The 25,660-nt window shown below is 39.2% G+C and overlaps 1 protein-coding gene across 1 annotated transcript; it reads left to right on the top strand.

Annotated features, from left to right (window-relative positions):
* The first annotated feature begins 20,650 nt into the window (after positions 1-20,650).
* On the top strand, positions 20,651-24,139 carry LOC121897467 (interleukin-17C-like). Its single transcript, XM_042411986.1, has 3 exons — positions 20,651-21,203; positions 21,374-21,612; positions 23,517-24,139. The coding sequence occupies exons 1-3, from the start codon at positions 21,180-21,182 to the stop codon at positions 23,749-23,751; spliced, it is 498 nt and encodes a 165-aa protein (XP_042267920.1). The 5' UTR covers positions 20,651-21,179; the 3' UTR covers positions 23,752-24,139.
* Positions 24,140-25,660: the final 1,521 nt, after the last annotated feature.

The raw sequence follows: 25,660 nt of genomic DNA, 5'->3' as shown, positions 1-25,660 counted from the left end.
GCTCTTTATGCAGCCCCTCAGTTCAGCCTCTGTCTGAAACAGGCCGTTTTAGCTGCTGTCTCTTTAAGCCCCCCCCCCCCCCCCCCCCCGATGAGCCCACTCTGTTCTGATTGGCCAGCTTCGGGAAGCTTCCTCTGGCTCTTGAGGCTATGCAAACAAACAGTAGTAACAGGATTTCACTTCTTTTTTTTTTTGTTATTTACTCAAAGGGGCAACTTCTCAAATACATCCGTGCATGTTTGAGCCAAAAACCGATCCGAAATATGCAAGCGGAAAACATGAACAACCTTACGGTGCGTTCACACCCAGGAAGTAGTCTGCAGTCTCTGGCGTCTCATGAATCTGTAGTTCTGTGTGTGTGTGTGTGTGTGTGTGTGTGTGTTGTGTTGAGCATTAAATTTTCATCCTCTGCTCCGACTGGACTGTTGTTTTCTGATGTATGTACCCACCGCACTAATGAACCAACCATGTCAGCTATTTGTTTCCACACGTCATCGTTCTTTTAAGGTCCGGAGACCACGACGATCAGCTTTTCCTCTGTTTTGTTTAAAGCAGCCATCGCTGTCCCAGCTTTTGAGTCTGTATGTGTGAACGCCCCGTCAGAAACAACCTTTGCCACAGAACAAACTGCATGTGTAAACAATCTGACATCATCACAAAGAGGAAGTAGAGATAACTTTCAGAGCAGGCTGATGCACTGGATTTTTACTTATTACTATTTTTACTTGCAACATTTTTACATCTGTTCACTGCAAGTTTTGGAACTTTGAGCACTTTGTTTAACATCATAAAGTATAAAAATGGCTTATGTGTTAGGTGTGTGATATTACCTTTTTACTAGCTTGTAACTGCATCTCATAACATTTTATCAATATTAACTTTATGATTATCATATTTAATTTATGTCTTATTGCCCATTGTTGCTCTGCATGTGTCAAAAAAGGTTATAATAAGTATTGTTGTGTTTTTTTTTGCTTTGTCTTGCTTGCATGGCTACATGTACTGAATAGTGCATAATGTTGCTGTATCATTGTACTACTGTTTTTCTGTTTCCTGTTGCTTGTCTTGATAACGCTTATCTTGTTGCTGTTGTCTTTATGGCATCTTGTTCTCTCCTGTACTGTTTGTAATCTTTAACCGGCACTTCACTGGTAAGTTAGTCAACTGGCTAACACCGGATCATTTACAGAAATGTTAATTTATATGCCTCGTCTTTGTAATTAAATGAATAAAAAGAACATGTATGCTGAATGTTTGTTAAAGACAGGGCCTGAATCCCATCTGGTGATATGACTGAAAACAATGACTTGTCACAGAAACTTGAGTCAAAGCCAGCTCTGTCAATGAGCTCATACTGTGCGTCTAAATGCAGGCAAAAGACATTTATACCAAGAGGGCGGAGATTACTGTGACATTGCATCACCCCACAGCATGATTGACATTTGCACCAAGAAGTACTGTGAGGAATTTCTGCTATGTTAGCAACAGCAATTTGATCAAGGTCCATTTAACTCATGCAATGTTCATGCTCAGTAAAGATTTGTTTTCAGGTTTGAATTCCCTGATAGATAATTAACTGACACTTCTCGAAACATCAGATTTCCTCGGCTCACATTAAAGGTAGAGAGGCATGAATCTGCATAGTAATCTCATTCTTATCGGTGAGGTCAGTAGAAATAAAACATCTCCACTGATGATACTTAGCAGGAAGATGCTGCCTCAACAGATGTCGGAGAGCAACACGGAATGTCCAAAGAAATTTGTCGCCTCGGCAGGACATTTGAAGAAGTTTCCAGAAGTTGCTGCACCCTGTTTGACTTGTGTTTTAACCAGCAGTCGTTTCTATTCCAAATCAATGATTTGCCCCTGATAACAAGACAGACTGCTCATCTGGACTTTTACAACATTATCCATCACATCTGTCATATTTCAAATTTATAATCTTTCAAGTACTGTCTGTAAACTACTACCACAACCATGTTCCAAGTCCCCATGGGCCACTTTTATTTTATTTATTTATTTATTTAATTTGTAAGGGACCATATATGGTGTTAAACATAAATGTTACCATTTGATGTGCTTACAGCTCATTTTCATCTGCAGTCCCTTCAGCAGGTCACAACTATAACATACTGTCACAAACCAGCTCAGTGCATGTGACAAAGAGGGGAGATGAGTCAGGTTAAAGTGAGAGTTTTATTGGAAATAAAAAAACATAACTATTTACAAAAGGCACGAGGCGTGGAGAGTAACACATTAGTAGTGAATGTAATGTATAGATGAGTGAGAAATGTGTATGCTACTGTTGAACGCAAGAAAAAACCGTCAAAACAAACCCAAAATCTGAAGAGATGTGGAGCCAAGGAGAGAGAGAGAGAGAGAGAGACAATGACACCAAACTGGTAGTTGTAGCCTTGGTGGAGGCCTACACAGGTGTCACCACATTACCTTAATAACCCTCCCTGACTGCTAGCTCCTGCAGGAAGTGGCAAGTTGAACCATTGCAGGCAGAAAATCCAACTTTCTAGTGAAAATGCAACATGCTCACAAATCCAAAATGTTGAATAAAGATATATTTGAATATCACAACATGATGTCTTGTCCATTACTGTCCATTGTCTATTCTTACACACATTGTCACCTGTTTTAATACACACACACAAACACACACGGTCAAAATCTTTTTTTTGTTTGTTTTTTTTTATTTGGAGACTACATGTTAAGCCACACAAACGCTATGTCGGATGGATTAGAGGGATCAGAAAGATTCACATGACTTTTTTTAATTTGTCTGTTGTCTCGTTGACGCTCAAACATACAAGCACAAAAACAGAAGTATCTTTATAAAAAATGTCTTTCACTCACTATTTATAGCCTACAAAAAAGGAACTCACTAATAACTACATGATGTACTGGACGTTAAATATACAATACTCAAGAAGAATGAATCACTGTCACTTAATGTCACTATGACTTTCTACAACTTTTTTTAAAACTGTCTTTAACTGTTTAAATACAGAGATATTACACATTGCCAACTGCTTTCTCTTGTCCAGTTTTTTTCCAAAGTGCTTTTAAAACTGCTATCATAAAGCCATTGCTAAAAAAAAGCAATCCAGATCCCTCAAACATGAGTAACTACAGACCAATCTCAAATCTCCCGTTTTTTAGTAAGATCCTTGAAAAAACTGTATAATCAAATGAATTGCCTTACAGTAAATGACCTGTTTAATGTTTTTCCAGTCTGGTTTTAGATCCCAACACAGCACAGAACCTGCCCTTGTTAAACATCCACTTTTAGATCTTGGTGTCGCATTCGACACTGGATATCATGGGATTCTGCTTGACAGACTACAAAACTGGGTCGGGTTGTCCAGTCCCGTTCTAAATTGGTTCCTACTTTACTAGACAGGAATTTCTTTGTCTCCATTGAAAACTTTGCATCTGATAAAGTCGCTGTGACCTGCGGTGTTCCACAGGGCTCATTCCTTGGCCCACTCCTGTTCAACTTATATATGCTTGTGCTTGGGCACATCATAAAGAAATGCAATACACAATACCTTAATTATGCAGATGACACACAACTTTATATATATCTCTTCCCTGATGATTTGAGACCTGTGGAAACACTGATTAAATGCATCAAGGACATTGACACATGGATGAACTGAAATTTCCTGCAACTAAATAGTGACAAAACAGAAGTTATTATTATAGGTGCGAAAACAAAGAGACAGGAAATTGCAGCTCACCTCAGTTCCTTTTCCCTTGAGAGCAAAGAACATGCCAGTAATCTTGGTGTTATCATGGATGCTGATCTTAACTTTCACTTTCGTATCAATAACGTCACAAGATCAGCCTTCTATCACCTCAAACACATCTCAAAAATCAGAGGCTTTCTCTCAAATTCGGACGCTGAAAAATTAGTACATGCATTTGTCACAAGCAGACTTGACTACTGCTGTGGTCTCTTTTCTGGACTCCCTCGAAAAACTGTTAGGCGACTGCAGCTTATACAGAATGCTGCTGCACGTATTTTAACCAGCACTAAGAAAAGTGCACACATCACACCTGTTCTTAAATCATTGCATTGGCCTCCAGTAAATGCGAGGATTGACTTTAAAATCCTCCTACTCGTCTACAAGGCACTGAATGGCCCTGCTCCAAATTATATTAAGGAATTGCTTGTGCCATATGAACCAATGAGAGGCCTCAGATCATCAGCCAGTGCCAGCCAACGCTTAGTTCCTTAAAACGTTAAAGTTAAAACATTTCTGTTTGCTTTTGTGTTTAACTAGGTTGAGCAACTGTCTGCTCCTGTTTTAACTGAATTATTATACACTTTAATCACCTATGTGTCCATGTATGTAAGCATATGTTTGCTTGCTTTTATGCATATGTATGCTCGTATTTTATGTATTTATAATTGTATTGCTCTTGTCCTTGTGACGCATTGTGTTGCTTTCTGTATGAAATGTGCTCTATCAATAAATTAGACTTAACTATAAAAATCATTCCAAGACCACTCTTTTTATTTTATTTTTCCACTTTTTTTGAATTATGTTAATAACTGTTGTCTCCTTTTTTTTGTCAGTCATGCTCTACAGTATTAACATGGCATGTTAGCTGCACTGTAAGATGTAAGCACAGTGAGAACTGAAGGATAGTAACAATGATCATTTGAGAGTGTGGATAAAAGGGTTGGGTCAGATTTGCAAATTGTTTTGGGATTAGAACTGGTTAGACTGACTTGTTGTTTGTCTATGTTAAAAGGCTGGTGATTTTCTTACAAGTGTTCTGTGTGTATCCAAAGCCTGATACATCTTATTCCTCTATGCCATAGACCTCCGTTGTTGTCCGAAACCTATTAAAATATATCAGAGTCACACCGCTGCACTGGGAGACATGTTCCTTCATTATGAAGAGTTAGTTCATGCTAGTTTGTTTAGAAACGGCTCCAAAGATGAATAACAGTGATCATGTTTTCAGTCTCCAAGAGTAGCTCTGTGTAAGGCAGACGCCACTGAGCATGTGCAGAAACGTTCTTCCATTTACAGAGCTTCATTAACTTGTTGTGCTGCATATCACAACCTCTTGACTTTGTCCTGAAGTTCTTTGAGAAATTTACAGTGTAGTACAAAGTCAAGAGGTTGAGATATGTAGCACAACAGGCTAGCGAAGCTGTAAACAGAACCTTGTTCCTGCATATTACAGCTGTACAGCACACTGACGCTACATAACAATTTATTTAAATATGATAAAATTAGTAAAGCAATTGCTAATCAGAACAACTCTTCTTTAAGAGGATAGAGCCTGCATCTTAGGCTTACTTTGGGTTCCTATAATATTTTGTATAGTGTGACACTAGTTTTTAATAGTGTGGTGATGTGTTTGGTATAATATCTGTGCAGACAAGAGTAATTTTCATCTCCAGCGGGAGTTAAATATTGAAGTTCAGCTGCAGTTTTTGAACCAACAGCAGCACCTGAGAGTTCTGGTTCACATGAATGTTTGTAGTTGTTTTGCATCTCTTTCAGTCTGGGTGTCTTGTTCCTGTATAGGGGGTCGGGGATCTTTTACATGTGCACAGGGGCCCATCGTCTTATAATCTGTCCATGCAGCAAGCAGAAGGTTGAAATGTGAGTCTAAAAAGGAAAACTGAGCTTTTCTTCAACTTCCTTAATGTGGCCTTCACTCTCAACTATTTAATGACCTCTGAACATACTGTACATCCATCTAATCTGACCTCACCACTGTGAGGTTTTTGCTAAAAACAATTACATGCTACTTTCGCTTTTGTCCCTGACAGAAGTCATAATTCATGTTAAGGATTTGAAAACTTCTGACTTCGGATATCTCAAGTGGTACTTTTATAAGAGACTGTGTCAGACTGCTGCACAAGTCGTGTCAACAAAAAAAAAATATATATATATATTATAATCTGTGAAACATAATATACAGTTGTTCATTTTTCAATGAAAAATCTCAGATGCTGGATCACTGCTGAGTACAGCAACAGAGAGTTTTTACAACAATGTATCCTGCATTACAAGATGATTATGTAAGTGGCGAAATCCCCTACGTAAAATACCCAACATGGCACTATCTGGTTCTCTGATGTTGGCCTGAATCTAGACAGCAAGCTGGATCATTGAGTCTTGGTGCAAAGAGATACTTATCACAATGCTTTGAGGGCTAATGCTAATGACTAAGGTGATCCTCTGACTTTTCCTCTAGCTGTCACCTCATCCCACATCAGAATCAGAATCAGACTTATTTGCCAAGAAGCAAGTGCAAGGAATTCAATGCAGTCCAGATCAGTCAACAGAAATTACAAAAAATATGAATGTTAAACAATAAACACAAACATCGACACCGTTATCACTATCACTAATAACTATGAGATATCAGCCTTTTCTCTCCGTACTCATACTTGGCTCAAAGATCTGGCAAATGTGACTTCAATATATACTTATCAACAAGGAAAATATATTTCATACGATTTGGTGACCTCTTCTTGACAGATGGGAGGCAACCTGCAAGACATGAGACAGTGTCAGAGGAAACCACAGGATGTATTTGTATTTTTTAACAAATTTGAATGTTTCACCATCTGGAGCTGAGGGTTAATTTTGTTTTAGTCTGCCAAGGAAGAAATGTTCATTTACATATAGTACATATGGACCCAAAGGATACTTCCCTTCCCTTTTTTATGCGGAAACATTTAAAAACAATGGAAGCTTTTATTTTTTCTTCTTGTTTGTTTTGTATGACTAAAAAAGGCTCAGCGTGGGATATACTTCCCGCACGAAAAATCAAGCTGACGCAAGAGCTGCTGATCCAGTTTTACACCGCACGTCCATCATCATCTGGTTTGGGGAACAGGAATCCACTACATGATACTCTATAATAAATGTACACTCCTCGAAGGCACTGCTGAATGAAAACCAGAGCAAACCCCTCTTCTTTTTGTACAGATGGCACCTTTGAGACATTTATTCACGTAGTTTGGGATTGCCCAGAGAGGCCTGGAGCATGACATATGTATTTTTCTTACTCTGACTGCTCAAAGGTCAAATATTTTTGGGAATGTTTTTAATTCCACACCCTCTACAATCTCCACTCTGTTTTACGCCAGGATATATTACACCTCAGTTAAACAGCAGCACTGGGATTAAACACGCAGGGCAGACGTTTCCTCCTGGAAAGCTGGACTCACTGCAGCCACTTTGCTGCTGGGTAGAGTTGTTGGAAAAAATCAGACACTTCCTTGGAACTGCATGAATTATGGATAGTTAGTTCATACTATTACTATATTTCTGGGTTTATTGCATAAAAGTTTCTTTAATGTGGATGAATACATGTCAACACTGTGATATATCCATATACATACATATATGTATATCTGTGATACAGCAACACTTACACTTGTAACTTAACTATCACATATTTCCTTTACTTCTTACCTTGAAATAAGATTTCAGTGGCAAGAGGCAACTTAAAGTCTGTGTGAAGCAACAATAAATATGTCTGTCTGAGTTTGACACACCACAGAGAAGTGTGTTATGAACAACCCTGCCAAATTTGAATGATTAAAAAAATCGCCAAGTGTATAAAATTAACCTTCAAAATCATGAAAAATCAAGCTGTTTTCTCTGCTCTCAAACGCCGGGGGCGTGTCCACTGAATGCACTGAAACCACGCCCCGCTCAACTGTCAACTGTCAATCAAGTACCACCACTACAATCTGAAAAATGGATGCTTCGTTTAGCAGCTTTCTTCTGCCTACACATCCCCACATGTTTGAACATGTTTTAGCACTATATCTCTAGCACTAAAACACCTTCTAACACATACTCCAACAGGTTCAGAATAGATGTGGAGAGCTTCCTGAAGAGCCATGGTGCATGATTCTTCATCCAAGCCTCGAGCCTGTCTGCCTGAATCCCAACTCCCTGCAGAATGCCCTGAACATATAGTAGGCAGACCATGGGCCACTGGAAATGCAGGGATGGGCTGAAGCAAGAGGTAAGAAAAACAGGCTGGCAGATTTGCTACCTACTTTTTTCAAAGGCCGTCTTGACGCCCCAACTCTGATTTTGTTTCCCAAAATGAGGTCACAGCAACCAAAGCTGTTTTTTCTGCAGCCGATAAAGAGAGAGAGAGCGCGAGCCAGCTGAGCACCGGCGAGAGAGAGAAAGAGAGAGAGAGACAGCTCGGCGTTGGTCGAGCAAGGAGACTCGGCAGTAGTGAGAACAAAACCTCTGAGTGAGAGAAATAAAACGTTATATGAAGTTTATAGACTTATAAACAAAGTTCGGGAACCAAAGACCACGCCTTGTACACATCCCATTTCCCCACCTCAGGGTATTTAGACACACCACATCCGCTCCTCTCCTCTTTGTCTCAGCTTGCAAGTCCCTCCCACCCGACTCCTCCGCTAACTTTCCTCTCTTCTCTGCTTGAACACAGGAACAGGGGGCTTCGTACAGATGCCAGATCATTGAGACAGCACCCCCACCCTGAGTCTCAACCCCCTTGTTCCCACTTACCTCCCTGATGTCGACGCCTCTCCTCCTTACATCTATCACTCTCCTATCCACCCCCCCCTGCTCTTCTACTCCCCATCCTGTCTAGGCTCAGAAATAAATACAGGTGAACTTCATTAACAAAGCCAAAGGTCAGTGTGTGGGTCAAAGTGCCATAACAGGCTGGTTTATTGCAATCAGGGTCACTGACATCACTTGTGTAGGCGGAGTTAAAAGTTGAAGCGTCTTGCTGCAGGAATGTGGCACACCAGCGAGTTGGCTGATGCACTGGAAGTATGCTACCAGTAGATAAGCAAACTACACACAAGATAACTCCCCTTCCCCCGCCCCCAACAGATGAACTTCCACTGCACCAGCTGCTCCTGTGACCGGAGGCCTACAACAGTTGCAGCACTAAAAAATATAAAACCATAGATACATTACATTACATGTTGTAATACAATCATCTGTAATCAAATCCAAAAAAATTCAATGTTGACATAAAAATCCAATACCTCAGGATGCGTTTGCACCCCTACATTACCCTAACAATCAAATAATACTAGTTGAAATACCAAGCGTTTACCAAGGAAGCATGTGTGCAAGATGATCACAGGAGCAACAGTGAGGCTGATACACCTGTGCCTCATGAGCCTTACATCTATCACTCTCCTATCTACTCCCTCCTTCCCCTCTTTCCCGCCTGCTCTTCTTTCTCCCCATCCCTCGACTCTCATCCCCTCGACCCTCACCCCCGCATCCTCACACCCCCGACCCTCTCCCTTCCCCCATCCATCCTTCCCTCTCCAATCATCCCTCTAACTATCCTTCCTCCTTTTCACCCTGCTCTTCCATCACCCCTCCAATAAACCATTAAATCCATATTCTAGAAGGAGTGGTCTTGGTTAGTGAAATTCTGATTATTTCACGGCAGTCACGTTTTACAGCACAAAAGAAATAACCATCAAACAGTCACAGATTTACTGTGGAAACAGGCGCTCTTAGTTTCAGCTTCATTTCCCTAGTCTGCATTTCTCCTTTTCATTTATTCATTACATCCAACTAATGCAGCGGTTAATACAAAGAACAAAATTACAAATCTGTGTTGGCTCTGTGGTGTTGGCATTTCAAATCTGATGCTGTGCAGTGCGTCATAGGAGCATCAATCTCATTATCGCTTTTAGTGCGTTTGGGCCCGAAGACACTGACAAACTGCAACTTTGCCATGTTCTCTGTGTGTTTCTGCAGAACTCGCATCTTCTTGTTGCTGCTCTGTGTGAAACGAGTATGGCATATGTAGTACCCATACGGCTTCTCATCTGCACCAGGGAGGAGGGTGTTTGCTAAGTGAGGGACTCTTCTCAAACTGGAGAATATTTCCAACCACGAGAAGCTGTGAGTATCTTACCTGTATGTTTATGGTTTATGTTTATGTAATGTTGATATTTCACATCTCAATAGGACACAATTCAAAAGGACTGAAGTGCTTCACAGTAGTCCACAATCATGTTTCACCTGGAAGTCCTCAGGCAAGGGAAGAGTGTGACAGATAACCGGATCCTTGTTAGCTGTTGAAGCATCAACATAGATGGCCAGGAACCCCTCTACAGTCACTGTTGTGACTGGTACCTGCACCAGCTGAAGTTGACCAAGACTTAAAGCAGCACTTGTCTGCTCCACCGTATTCACCACCTACACAGAAGAATTAATGGACAAAAAGAATTTCACATCATTGAAAATTACTGACAACCCATTATTGTGGGTTGGTGTGGGTCCCCAACAGTAACTGTCACTGTGAAGCCTCCTTCCAACACCTCAGTCCTCATTTGCAGCAGAGTCAGATGTTGGGTCACCATGTGTTGGAGCTGTTCCCACCCCACCTGGACAGCTGAACCTGGACACATGCCTATCTATTGCATCTGCCTTCTCAGGTCGCTCATACTGTGAGCACAGGAATCCAGGAACAGCCACTGCTTTCAGCTCAGCCACAAAGGGTGCAGGGTCATGGACGACCTCGTTAAAGAGGAGGTCCATAAGCTCTGTGACATAGTCTAAAACACAGAAGAGAGCACATAACATAGCATATAGTTTGAGTAATTCATATGTCTCAACTGTTGACAAACTGTTACCAAGATAACTGCAATTATACATCTTGAAATTTGAATGCTTGTTTATAATTTTGCCATACACCTCGTCGCTCAGGTGGTGTCTAAATCTTGCAAGCAGGCAAAATGTGTTTGGAATCATGCATATATTAGTAGGGAGATGAAAAATGGTATCAGACAATTGATAATTGACTAACCAGTAGTATATTTGGTCTTCACCATGGACACAACATGTCTCCTTCTCTTGGCCCTCAGAAATTTTATTTGGAACCGCAGTTGTCCTGCTGCAGTCCTCACTGGGATACGCCCAGAATTTTCATTGAAATGCAATGCAGCCAGGTAAAGCCTGAAATGAGAAGCCCTGTTACTACACAATATTGTAAAAAAAGGGAGACCAGGACTGCACTACAATATGACTTATTAATATTGTCACAAAAATGAATACCCAGTCTCGATGGTCTAATTATGAGTTGAACGCATTGTATGTTATCTACTACACAATATTGACAACATGTTTACTATACAATTTACCTGCAGAGCATCCCTAAGTATGAGAATGCCATGTTTTTCGGCGCGAACTGCAAAATCAGACTTGACATCACCAAGAACACGTTTGTTCATTAGAATCTTCTCCAGCTTGTAGGTGGCCTTTGTGGCTTGATGGGGAAAGAGAATAACAAGAACATAAAAGATGAAGAGTGCATTCTAATTAAATGACAATTGCTATTGAATAGTGGCATATCAGGCTTCAGCCTCTTGTTTTTGTCACTGGAAGGGGATGGAGGCACTTGGGGAAGAGTGGATTTTCATGGACATGCACATGGTTGAGAAGAGACTTCACCACTGTTTCCTCTCCACTGAATGAACCGGATGCTGACCAGTAGCGGTGATTTGTGATGCTCTCTTACTACTGTTTTGCTTTCTTGCAGTCCTTCTCCTTGGAGATTGAATCCATCTTCTTGTTGAGTACTGAGAACAGTTTGAAAAGATGAAATATATATTTTTCACAAATAATAAATAAATAACAAACTACATTTTAGAAATTATCCTACCTTTACATAAATGCCACACATCATAAAAGTGGTCAATGTCTGGTTTCTATTCCCAGATAAACTTCTGAACCTGGATGTGTCGGTCTGTCACCACTATGGCAGTAGATTTCGGCGGTGGGAGGATGAAGCCCGGGGAGGGAAGTTGGCATTATGGATGCTAATTAAGTGTGTGTTCACCCCACCTGATAGCCTCTTCCTGAATATCTATTAATGATACTTCAGGCTGTTGGCCTGGTCCTAATTAAAAGTCACTTGCAATGACTGAAGTTCACTTAAGGTTGCTATTTGAGTTCGTTGCTGCTTTAACGAGTCTGTAATTGCCAGAAGCTCAGGAGACTGTGGTTTTTTTATGCACTACCTGGGGGGTTCACATACCCTTGTAGCATTACATCCATAGAAACGTTGACAACTCTTCCCACCATTCAAATGTTCACCCCACCTGATAGCCTCTTATTAAGGCAGGGTATCAAGAATAGAGTCCAGGCATCAGAGCATGGGAAAACTGCCTCAGTGACTCTCCCTCCTGCTGCTTACGGCTATAAAAATGTTTTTCAATACTACCATTAACTTTTTGCCACTATACAGGGCCTTCAGGATACTGATAAGCCGATATGCGTTTTCCGTTTCCCTGCATAGGCAGTGCTTTATCTCACTTTGGGGTTCTCCACCCAAATGATCAAAGAGGAAGATGGTTTTTCCCTGTCTGAGAGGTGTCTGTCCTCCAGACAAGCCTCTAGTCCTCAAGGCCAACATTGTCAGGTGAGTCTTGATGACCATAAAATCTAGGACACCGCCTTTCCCAAGGGATGTACACCGTTCTCTCAGTTGGGTTGTAGTAGGGGGGTTGGAAATGGACAGTTTTAGCTGTTTGTTCTCGGCTCGGAGAGCTCTTAGTTGCTCACCTAATTGCTCCTCAATTTCAATCATTTTAATAGTTTGCCAAACAAACTCTTTAAAGTCTCAGTAAAGCTAGTTTAGTTAAAAAAAATGCTGAAGCTGTGGACTTCTCTTTGGTCCTCTGAGTTTTGATTTGTGATGCTCTCTTACTACTGTTTTGCTTTCTTGCAGTCCTTCTCCTTGGAGATTGAATCCATCTTCTTGTTGAGTACTGAGAACAGTTTGAAAAGATGAAATATATATTTTTCACAAATAATAAATAAATAATAAACTACATTTTAGAAATTATCCTACCTTTACATAAATGCCACACATCATAAAAGTGGTCAATGTCTGGTTTCTATTCCCAGATAAACTTCTGAACCTGGATGTGTCGGTCTGTCACCACTATGGCAGTAGATTTCGGCGGTGGGAGGATGAAGCCCGGGGAGGGAAGTTGGCATTATGGATGCTAATTAAGTGTGTGTTCACCCCACCTGATAGCCTCTTCCTGAATATCTATTAATGATACTTCAGGCTGTTGGCCTGGTCCTAATTAAAAGTCACTTGCAATGACTGAAGTTCACTTAAGGTTGCTATTTGAGTTCGTTGCTGCTTTAACGAGTCTGTAATTGCCAGAAGCTCAGGAGACTGTGGTTTTTTTATGCACTACCTGGGGGGTTCACATACCCTTGTAGCATTACATCCATAGAAATGTTGACAACTCTTCCCACCATTCAAATGTTCACCCCACCTGATAGCCTCTTATTAAGGCAGGGTATCAAGAATAGAGTCCAGGCATCAGAGCATGGGAAAACTGCCTCAGTGACTCTCCCTCCTGCTGCTTACGGTTATAAAAATGTTTTTCAATACTACCATTAACTTTTTGCCACTATACAGGGCCTTCAGGATACTGATAAGCCGATATGCGTTTTCCGTTTCCCTGCATAAGCAGTGCTTTATCTCACTTTGGGGTTCTCCACCCAAATGATCAAAGAGGAAGATGGTTTTTTCCCTGTCAGAGAGGTGTCTGTCCTCCAGACAAGCCTCTAGTCCTCAAGGCCAACATTGTCAGGTGAGTCTTGATGACCATAAAATCTAGGACACCGCCTTTCCCAAGGGATGTAGACCGTTCTCTCAGTTGGGTTGTAGTAGGGGGGTTGGAAATGGACAGTTTTAGCTGTTTGTTCTCGGCTCGGAGAGCTCTTAGTTGCTCACCTAATTGCTCCTCAATTTCAATCATTTTAATAGTTTGCCAAACAAACTCTTTAAAGTCTCAGTAAAGCTAGTTTAGTTAAAAAAAATGCTGAAGCTGTGGACTTCTCTTTGGTCCTCTGAGTAGACTACAGACCAGGAGCTGTATATCTCTCCAATCTTCTGTGCTGATTGCTGTTTACTACCCAGATCTAAAAAAATTGCTGAAATGGCCATATAAAAAAAAAAAAAAAATTACCACACACTCCTTCAAAATTCTGCTGACAATGCCAAATGTGACACCTGTCTAGGCTCAGAAATAAATACAGGTGAACTTCATTAACAAAGCCAAAGGTCAGTGTGTGGGTCAAAGTGCCATAACAGGCTGGTTTATTACAATCAGGGTCACTGACATCACTTGTATAGGTGGAGTTAAAAGTTGAAGCGTCTTGCTGCAGGAATGTGGCACACCAGCAAGTTGGCTGATGCACTGGAAGTATGCTAACAGTAAATAACCAAACTGCACACAAGATAACCCCAACCCCCCCTCCGCCCCCCCCGCCCCCAACAGGTGAACTTCCACTGCACCAGCTGCTCCTGTGACCAGAGGCCTACAACAGCTGCAGCACTAAAAAAAATAAAACCATAGATACATAATCAAATCCCAAAAAATTTAATGTTGACATAAAAATCCAATATCTCAGGATGCGTTTGCACCCCTACATTACCCTAACAATCAAATAATACTAGTTGAAATACCAAGCGTTTACCAAGGAAGCATGTGTGCAAGATGATCACAGGAGCAACAGTGAGGCTGATACACCTGTGCCTCATGAGCCTCTTAATGGTTCAGGTGCTCTCACCCTAATGAATTGTACCTGGTTTCTAGTGTCCCCCTACTACATAACGTTAGCTCTTTGTAGATGAACAGTGTATTTTCATTACATGCACTATTACATGAAAATGATGCTAGTTTACACAATGTAAAATCACGTTAGGAGGCTCACCTTCAAAATTTAATAGTTACTGTGGATTATAATTATAAAATAAGCACACAAGGCAACTTACACTCATTGGTGGACATGTAATGTGACTGCCGACGATGGCACCGGATGTTGGCCGGACAGGAGGAGGAAGCCCAGGCTCGGCCCCATTCACCAGTAACAGCAGTTTATCCGTGAAGCCCAGTTGTCTCTGATGAAAGTTTGCAAAACTATCCAGTGTAAAATGGTCACTGCAGAGGTGGGTGTTGTTGGTATCCCTCAGCTCCCCATCAATGTTCTTCATCAGCTCTTCATGAAGTCAATCCACTTTTTTCACTTTTTCAGTCACGGTATAGCCGTTTTAGCCATGCCCAACAAATCAGGAACACAGAAATGGTGGAAAACAGTTTGACGCTATATCTCAACAATTCAGAGCTACATAGTTTTCAGTCTTTTCACATGATAATGAGAGTCTCAGTGATGATAGCCTGGTATTTGGGAGCAGAGGCAATGTTTTTGTTGACTTCACTTCATCTGTTGTGAGACTTTTTTTGGCTTTAGAACATTGATTTAAGATATCTCTTTATTTAAGATAACATTCTGGCCAGCAGTCCAACAGTCTAAAACTTACAGATGTTCAGTTTACTGCCAAAGATGACAAAAAAAAAATACTTTTGCTTTAAAAATGACTTAATTGTTATTTCTTAGCTCTCTAGGGGATTACACAGTAGGGGAGGACGGGGTAACATGAGCCACTTTTTACATTTAATGATTTTACCTCAACATGACAGTGTATTTGTTTCAAATTATAGTTACTATATATACCTCAGGTTGTGTATCCATGGAAAAAAACAAGTTATCTAATTATCTCATCTGTCTCATTTGTTTGAGTCAGCACCTTTATCCTGTGATGAAACATTTCTATCCTGATGGGAGTAGTCTCCTCCAGGATGACAATGCCCCCATCCAGAGGACACGAGAGTTCACTGAATGGTTTGATGAGTAAGAAAATGATGTGAATCATATGTTGTGGCGTAAACTTAACATCAGTCAACAATTAGGTATTTATTCATCAACATTGTAGCACTTGTAACAGGAATCAAACATTAACATGAACAGTGTCTCTAGTCTCTAAAATATCAGAAAATAATTTTTGGGGGTAAATTGAACCATTGACTCAACTTGCCCCAACATCACTGGCACGTTTTACCCCACAACCTCCATTTTGACAAAACTGTTTCATACAGTGGTTCAGATCCACAGTTATGCTAAGTTTATGACCTGGTTTTGTAGCTTACACTGACTTAAATTAACATGTAATAATGTCCAAAACTGATCTTTTCAAATTAAGATTCAAGACTGGTAACTTTAGTAACATGATGAATTCACTTGGAATGACAAAATCTTTTTTTTTGCTCTGTTTTGCTGACCACTCTCTCCATGTGACTGAGTCCAAGATGGATTGAGTAATCAACCTCAACCAAACATTTCCTGTAGTTGCAGATCAGACCTGCACAACGGTCAGGAGGAATTTTGGACCATTCATCTTTACAAAACTGTTTCAGTTCAGCAATATTCTTGGGATGTCTGGTGTGAATTGCTCTCTTGAGGTCATGCCACCGCATCTCAATCGGGTTGAGGACAGGACTCTGACTGGGCTAATCCAGATGACCTATTTTCTTCTGTTTACGCCGTTCTGTTGTTGATTTACTTTTATGCTTTGAGTCATTTACCTGTTGCATCACCCATCCTCTGTTGAGCTTCATTTGGCGGACATTGTCTTAAGTTTTATTTTGCCAGTAGTGCTGTAGAACGTCCAGATGCTCAAACCTGCAGCAATGTTTTTCTTTGACGCCGTGGCTTCCTCCGTGGTTTCCTTCCATGAACTCCATTCTTGTTTAATGATTTTATTATTTTAGATTTGTCATCAAAAATGTTAGCATGTGTCAGAGATTTTTGTAAGTTTTTAGCTGACACTCTAGGATTCTTTTTCACCTCATTGAGCATTCTGCGCTGTGCTCTTGCGGTCATCTTTACAGGACGACCACACCGAGGTAGAGTAGCAACAGTGCTGAACTTTCTCCATTTGTAGGTAATCCGTCTTACTGTAGACACATGAACATCAAGGCTTTTAGAGATACTTTTGTAACCCTTTCCAGCATCATGTAAGTCAACAATTCTCGATCGTAGGTCTTCTGAGAGCTCTTTTGTGCGAGGCATGGTTCACATCAGGCAATGCCTCTTGAGCTGAACAGCCAACTCAAAACTGGTGTGTGTTTTTATAGGGCAGGGCAGCTTTAACCATCATCTGCAATCTCATCACATTGATTGGACTCCATGTCGGCTGACTCCTGGTTCCAATTAGCTCTTGGAGAAGTCATTAGCCTAGGGATTCACATACTTTTTCCACCCTGCATTGTGAATGTTTACATGTTGTGTTCAATAAAAAATGAAAACATATAATTTTTTGTGCAGTATTAGTTTAAGCAGAATGCATTGGTCTATTGTTGTGACTTAGATGAAGATCAGAACACATTTTATGCCCAATTTATGCAGAAATCCAAGTTATCCCAAAGGGTTCACATACTTTTTCTTGCAACTGTATATACAGTACACAAATGTACACATGTATATACTCTACATAACCACTTATATGTATATAAAGTAGCTTATTACATTACCCATTCAATATTTATTCAACACTCTCTGCACTCTTACACACCTTCACTCTACTTGTATCTTTGTCGACAGTTTATAGAAACTGTTTGACCTATATTTAGATGTTGTATGTTGGTCTCGATTTTTTACAAAAATACAGACTCTCCAAATGTCCCTTTTGGAAATCTACCTGGACTTTTTCATGTATAAATCACTGTAGACTTGTCACACTGTGTGCTATCCTCTTCAAATGTGAGGCAGTCTGCAGCCCCATTCTGCCCTTGACCTTTACAGAAATTACCACAGGCAGTTATTTAGGCTGAAACCATTTTCAGCCAAGCAAAATAGATATATTTAGACAAAGTTTCCATTTCTACTAACTTCAAAGACCAGCTGCTCTGTTTCTGTATCACTTGGAGTGTTTCTGACACTTTCACAAGAAACTCTGGGAAATTTTCTTTCTGGCAAGACCCAATTTATACATATAGTCACTGTGGTTCAGAGACTACAGACATTTTAAGTGCTCTGAAATAAGGGGTGGAGTGGAAGAGATTAAAGGCACCTTTAAACTGTGTACTCATTATTGTGCTGGAAACAGGCAAACATGCAAAAAGGTGATTGTTAAAATAAATTTTCAACAGACAGTTTTTAAAAATTCAAGGTGTCATGTTTGAGTTAACTTCTCCTTTTGATTTTATTGATGGTCACAAGGTTAATCGAACAGGAGGAAGTGAGAAAGCTAAATCTGTTAATGGCCAAGCCCATGTCTGTTACTAAAAACAGGCTGCACATATTTATATCCACCAGGTTAAAAGGGGGAGGAGATCTATCCGATGTTGCATCATACCAGGAGTATGTCATCACACAGTGGCCACATAATGACATGGTTTCTCTTCTCTGCTGTTACCAAAGCAGCATGTGTATGTGTCATTAGTGACAGTGCTACTGAATATTCTGTGTCAAGTGGGATGAGAAATGTTCAGGGGTTGCCTGTGGATGCCTCTCTGTGTATCATTGTATCATCCAATTTTTTATGACATAATTTGGTTATTTAGGGTGTAGCAGCAAACCTTGAGTCACATTACAAATGTCACTGATGAGACTTTTTTTGGCTTTAGAACATTGATTTAAGATATCTCTTTATTGAAGATAACATTCTGGCCAGCAGTCCAACAGTCTAAAACTTACAGATGTTCAGTTTACTGCCAAAGATGACAAAAAAAAAATACTTTTGCTTTAAAAATGACTTAATTGTTATTTCTTAGCTCTCTTGGGGATTACACAGTGGGGGAGAATGGGGTAACATGAGCCACTTTTTACATTTGATGATTTTACTGCAAAATGAAAGTGTATTTGTTTCAAATAATAGTTACTATATATAGTAACTATTATAGTACCTCAGAGGTTGTTGTGTAACCATAGAAATTAAAACAAGTTATTTAATTATTATGGTTTTAGAACAATGAGCCATTCACAAAGCACGAGGAGTCACTGAACGGTCTGATGAGAATGAAAATGATGTGAATCATATGCTATGACCTTCACCGTCACCAGATCTCAACCTAGCTGAACACCTATGAAGATTTTGGACTGACATGTTAGACAGCACTCTCCACCATTATCATCAAAACACCAGATGAGGAAATATCTTTTTGAAGAATGGTGTTCATCCCTCTAGAAGAGTTCAGAGACGTGTAGAATCAATGCCAAGGCACATTGAAGCTGTTCTGGTGGCCCATGGTGGTCCAACACCTTACTAAGACACTTTATGTTGGTTTTTCCTTTAATTTATCAGCAGTCTGTATGTACAGCAGGTTTGCGTGTGGCTTAAATCTAACGTTAGTCAACAATTAGGTATTAATTCATCAACATTGTAGCACTTGTAACAGGGATCAAACATGAACAGTGTCTCTAGTCTCTAGAGTGTCAGAAAATCATTTTGGGGGTAAATTGAACCATTGACACAACTTGCCCCAACATCACTGGCACGTTTTACCCCAAAACCTCCATTTAGACAAAACTGTTTCATACAGTGGTTCAGATCCACAGTTTTGCTAAGTTTATGACCTGGTTTTGTAGCTTACACTGACTTAAATTAACATGTAATAATGTCCAAAACTGATCTTTTTAAATTAAGATACAAGACTGATAACTTTAGTAACATGATGAATTCACTTGGCATGACAAAAATCTTTTTTTTTTGCTCTGTTTTGCTGACCACTCTCTCCGTGTGCCTGAGTCCAACATGGATTGAGTAATGCTGACTATTTCTTTCTGTTTGTGGTCACATAATTACTTTTGTTTGTGGTTACCTTGGTAAAGGTGGCTCATTTTACCCACTGGCTCTATTTACCCCATTCTCCCCTATAGTGCAAGATACTCACATATCAGTGTTAGTTTATTTACTTTTAATTTTATTCATTTTTAATTCCTCACTTTGATTAGTCTGTTATGATAATCCTTTCAGTTGTGTTTTCAATGTTTCTATTTCTTGCATCTTTCTTTGTTTTTTTCCTCATGTTTTGTGAAGCACCTTGTATTGCATATTTTTGTGACATAACAAACAAATAATTTAATTATCATTTCAAATAAACAGAATCACAGATATCTATAACGGTTCGATACAATGAATGCCAAACTTTAACCCACCCCTTATTTATGATTCATAAGCCGTATGTTAACATTTTGTAAGTAGATATAAGGTCTTTTTAAATGTTTACTGATATCATTTAACATCTTTAATTGTTCCTGTGAAACATCCGTAACAGGATTATGGTATTTAAACAGATAATGAATGAAAATATAATATAAAACTGTTGCAATAATATAAAATATGTATTCATAGGAGGTTATGTTGTTAAAAATACTGTAATAAACACTTAAAAATGTCCTTATAACCACATTTTAATGTAGCAAAGTGAATTATTTATTTATTTTAATGTTTTGACTTGTCATAACAAGGTCTATTATATTATTATTGCAGTAGAAGCAGTTGTTCTGTTTTCCTCTTAACTTACAGAAATCAAAAATAGTACCAGCGGTATAAAAAAATGGTACCATAGACCAGCGGTTCTCAAAGTGGGGTTTGGGGACCCAGGGGTCCTTGAGGAGTTTCCAGCAAAAAGAGGAATCGTTTATTTTCACTATAATTCCATCCATAAGTAACACAATGACAGAATGTTTGACTACTCTGATCATCAGTTTCATACACTTTCTGTAATAAAACATTTTAAAGCAAAAATCTTATCAGATGGGGGTCCATTGTCTAATTTGTGTCAGTTTAGGGGTCCTTGACCTGAAAAAGTTTGAGAACTACTGCCATAGACAATGAAGACTGACTTATTAAAGTCCTGACAAAATCTAAAAAGTTAATAAATAGTGCACTACTCAGTGTATAAAGTACAAAATAATCACTTTAACATCAGTTCAATTAATATTCAAGGCAGTTTTACTGTGTAGATGTTTAGATTTAAACATACAGTCTACTATCATGAGGTGTTTTTAGTTAAATAAATGAGATATGAGATCAATTTTGGAGTTATCATCCCTGTCAGACCTCAGCAATGCGCAAGTGAAACAAAACACCCACCAGGAGGCGGGATTAGATGGTGGTGGTGTTTTTCGCGCTCTGAAGCAGTGATTCGGTAGAAGGAAATACTCGTTTTAAGGATTTTCCCAAAACAAACGCCCGTGGCTGGGTGTGCAAGCCTTCATATAGATACAGTGTGTATATATAGGGTTCAATGGAGCAGTTGGTATCAGTCAAATCTGTTCGAGTGCAAGATGACGTGGGTCAGTCTGCAAATGGTAATTATGACTGTGCACCAGGCGGAGCACACTTTGTTTTACATGCTTCACTTCACAGATTACAGCTTCCAGCTTTTACAGTTTCCTTCATGCGTGGATCTGGATGGAGCTTTGGACAGATTCTCCACAGTGGGACTTTTTTAAAATGTTTTGTTTTTATATGTTTATAGATCTCTCTCGGCTCGCTGCTGTTCCTCAACGACCAGATTTCTGCCAGCAGAGCTGACAAGGGCCCCAGACGCATCAGAATAGAAAAGTTTGAAAATACTACCGGACTGTTTCTTGAATGGCACCAGAGAAAGCTGAAAGTCATTTCAACCCAGCAGCTGGACAGGGGGGAGTGCGTGAAGGCGGTCAACCAGATGCACGGCGATCCGAATAAGCGCTCCTTGTCCCCGTGGGAGTACAGGTGAGGCACAACATGCAGGTATGGAGGCCACAGAGGGACAAAAACAATCATTAACGTCACGACTCAGCAGGAATCTCTTATTATCACAACAGGTGGTAGGAGAAGTATTCAGATACTTTACTTAAGTAAAAGTACCAATACAAAAATGTAAAAATGCTCCATTACTAGTAAAAGTCCTGCATGAAAAATGTTATATATTGTTAAGTAGTTTTTTAAAAGAACACATCATCTTTTATGAGAAATTCATATATTTAGGATGTAAAATATTGATCTAGTATCTAGTAACTATAGTTGTACTCAGTTACTATTCCACAGCTTAAGCAAATAATGTACTGTATGATATTACTGGATTATTATTGCAGTTGCGTGAATGAGTATCAGTATTTTACTGTTGCAGCTCATAGAAAAGCTAATATTCACTGCTTTATATATTGCTAAGTAGTTTTTAAAATAAATATTCTATTCTATAAGAAAATCATGTTTTTATATAAGATCTTAATCTGCAAAGTAACTTGTAACTATAGCTGTCAAATGAATGTAGTGGTGTAAAAAGTACAATATTTGATCCTAAAATGTGGTGGAGCAGAAGCAAGATACAGAAGTTGTTATTAGTAGTATTATTGTTATTATTAGACAAAGTCTAAAACATGTTTAAATGATACACTACTGAGGAAAAAGTAAGTAAAGACCTAAGTAAAGTGCTAGAAGGACAGTACTTGAGTAAATGTACTCAGTTATTTTACACCGCTATCTTCCCTTAGGTAACAGTAGCAATATACAGAATGAGTATAAATATTCTTTATTATAAGTCAAATTACTGAAATTACTTCATTATAAGTTATTATTCAACATTTTACTTAAGTAAAAGTACATAGGTATTCACAACAAAACTATATATAAGTAAAATGATGCAGATTGGCTCATTTCACAGTGAATTTATACAGTATAGTACAGTGGTAGTATTCAGATCCATTACTAATAGCCATAGTAGTCATATTAAGATATATGGTAAATGGACTGCATTTATATAGTGCTTACCTCAACGAACAAAGGGCTTTTTACAACAACCGTGTAACAATATATAAACATATTTAAGTCCTGGAGTCAATTTTTACTTAAGTAAAAGTACAGAAGTATTAGCAACAAAATTAAGTGTAAGTAAGAATAAGTAAAGTACTCATTGTAATACTTTCCGATTAAGTTTTTGTTGATCGACTAGTCAATCAATCAACTAATTGTTGCAGCTCTACAATAAAGACCTATATTTCACATCCAGTATAGAGAGGAAGAATGATTACAGTGTTATGAGAGCAGTGTGTGAAGGTTACTAGACATCTGTAGCCTGCTCTTCATCTCTGGTGGAGGCTAGCAGCTCCAGGCTACACCAGCCACTTCTAGCGTAACACGCCCAAATCTCCAATACAACTGTCAGTGGTGGAGGTGCATTGTGGGTAATGTAGGCGCCAAGTTTTGACAAGGAAGAAAAATGTGTGGAATAAAAAAAGAGGACATCTGTGGTTCTGCTGCATCGATTTTAAAAACTGTTGAGTCCGACAACAGACTAGAAAAAATGTGGTCCTATCCTTTAAATGATACCTTTTTTTATATAACACTTTTCAAAACAAGTTACAAAGTGCTTTACATAAAATTAGAAAAAGACAATAAAAGCAAACGGTTAATAAAATATTATGATAAAATACAACAAAAGATAATAAAAATAAATGGAACTGATCCATCTTAAATCCTATTAGTTAGACCTTTAGTTATAATACTTACAAACTGAGAGAACAGAAAAGAAATGCTGGTGCAGCAGAAACTTAAGATGTCAAACTCATTGTGATTAGTTGCTGTATTGATTGCCTTGTGAGTTCTTAATGTCTGTTCTGTCGGATTGTCTCCTTCAGCACACACCGAGATGACAGCAGGTTCCCTAATGAGATTTCCGTTGCAAAGTGCCTTTGCAGGGGCTGCATCATCAACAAGAAGGAAAACCACAACTACAACTCTGTGCCTGTTTTTGCTCCATTGACAGTCCTGAAGAAGACTCTGCTTCAACGTAACCCAGACAAATATCGGCTCACATTTGAAGTTATCAAGATCCCTGTGGCCTGCACTTGTGTTGTGCCCCAAATTAATTGATCAAAGAAACTATTCTAATCATACATCGGCACCGATTTCTACTTTTTTCCTACTAATCTATTTCTATATGACCTATTATGGTGTCATTAGTCAGTTAGCTGGCTAGTTAGTTAGTTAGTTATTAGTTTCATGTTTGTGGAAATTTTGGTCTTGAAGTGGGAACTTCTGTCAGCTGTTTAGGTGTTTTATGGTGGTTTCAAAGGTGCCACAGAGAACCAAAGTGAAAGCACAACTTTTAGTTTCTGTTTAGGTGGTTTACTCCATTTGTGTAGACAGTGATGGTGGGTCCAAAGCTACGCTAGCAATTCTAAAGGCCTTTACACTCTGGGGGTGTTTTTTTTTTTTTGTGCGATTAATTCGCATGTCAGTATGTTTTTTTCAGACTGTTTTTGTCATGAGTACTTTCACACAGTCAGCCTGGTGAAGGCAGTCAGACGGCTGCTTCTGTGGACAGAGATGCTGAATGCAGGTCGGTGATGATGTCAACATCATCCTGTGATGATGATCTTGTCCTTCTTCTCCTCACTCGACGAAAGAAGAGGAGAGCGTTGTATACGTTCAATCCACACCGAGCTGCCGGTGTTAGTTAGTTTTGATGCAGATTATTCGCAGGCGATTATCTTGCATTTTCATGTTGCTTATTCGTCACGCCCCTAGTGTGCAAAGGCCTTAAGGATGGTAATATCTGTTGGTCAGCTCACTTCTGTGGTCCAGACTGAAATATCTCAGTAACTAGAGTGTCATTTTATAAAGACATTCATGGTCCCCAGAGAATACATCCTACTGACTGACTGACTGGGAAGGGTTCAGTGAGAGATTATATTGAACAGAAGCTAGTGGAACAGTGAACAGACAGGAAGTGGCGGCAGGACTTTGGTTCACCCTGAAACTATCACACATGAGCATTTCAGTGACGTACAGTATGTCAGGCATTCAGCCAAATGCTTCTGCACAAATACTGTAGAAAATTCTGTAAACACTCATCACAGTTTACAGCCTAAAGTCATGTTTCCAACAGCAACTGTCTGACCAACAGTGAAAAAACTACCAAAATATCCAATGGAAGCAAATGTTGTTTTTTACTTGCCATCCATTAGTTTTCAAATCAAGTAATCAGCTAATCATTTCAGCACTACCTAGAAAATTCAAGCTATGTAATTTTTTTCCTCACCTTGCCTGGAGTTGATACATCACACAGTAACTAAGGTTGAAAGACCATCTGGTTTAACTCTGAAGCTCAAGTTGTAAAGAAAAGAGACGAGGAGATACATACACACAACAGCAACAAAATGCTCTTTAGTACACAACACTAGTTACCTACATTTTCTAGTTTCGTTTTTAGTTTAGTTTGTCATGTCATCTTTAATGACATGACAAAAAAGCTAAGTATCATTAGATGTTCATTTCATGCCGTAACGGCTAGCAGCTAGAAGTGAAAAATTAAAGGAAAAGATTGACATTTTGGGAAATATGCTTATTTGCTTTCTCCTGTGAATATGATGACTTCTTAAAACTAGGTCACCTGTGAAGTAGAAATGTGCAATTATTTTTTGAAATTGGTGCCCCATGACTAGAGAAAACTGAGAAAAAGGCTGTAGTTTTCCCATATTGCTTTTAAGGGGGAATCCTACAACAAGCAGAATGCATTGCGTGAGTCTCATCCAGTGAGCTACCGGTTAGCAAAAACAAAGTGAGCAGCAATGTATATCTAAATCCTGAGCTCATTATGTTGAGCAAAACTAAAAACTGGAGTTATTAACTTGACAGGACAGAGGAAACTATCCAGAGGAAAGAGAATTAAAATTTAGACAGACAAGCAAGTTATTTTCTGGTTTTGGTTTAATATCTATTCCAACTGCCGGCTTGAAGAGGAAAACTAGTCAGGAGAACAGGAAAAACAGGAAAAAAA

This window comes from Thunnus maccoyii, chromosome 1 (genome assembly GCF_910596095.1).
Source record: "Thunnus maccoyii chromosome 1, fThuMac1.1, whole genome shotgun sequence".
Taxonomy (NCBI): Eukaryota; Metazoa; Chordata; class Actinopteri; order Scombriformes; family Scombridae; genus Thunnus; species Thunnus maccoyii.
Note: the sequence above shows the minus strand (reverse complement) of the source record. Positions and strands in the feature narration are given on the sequence as shown.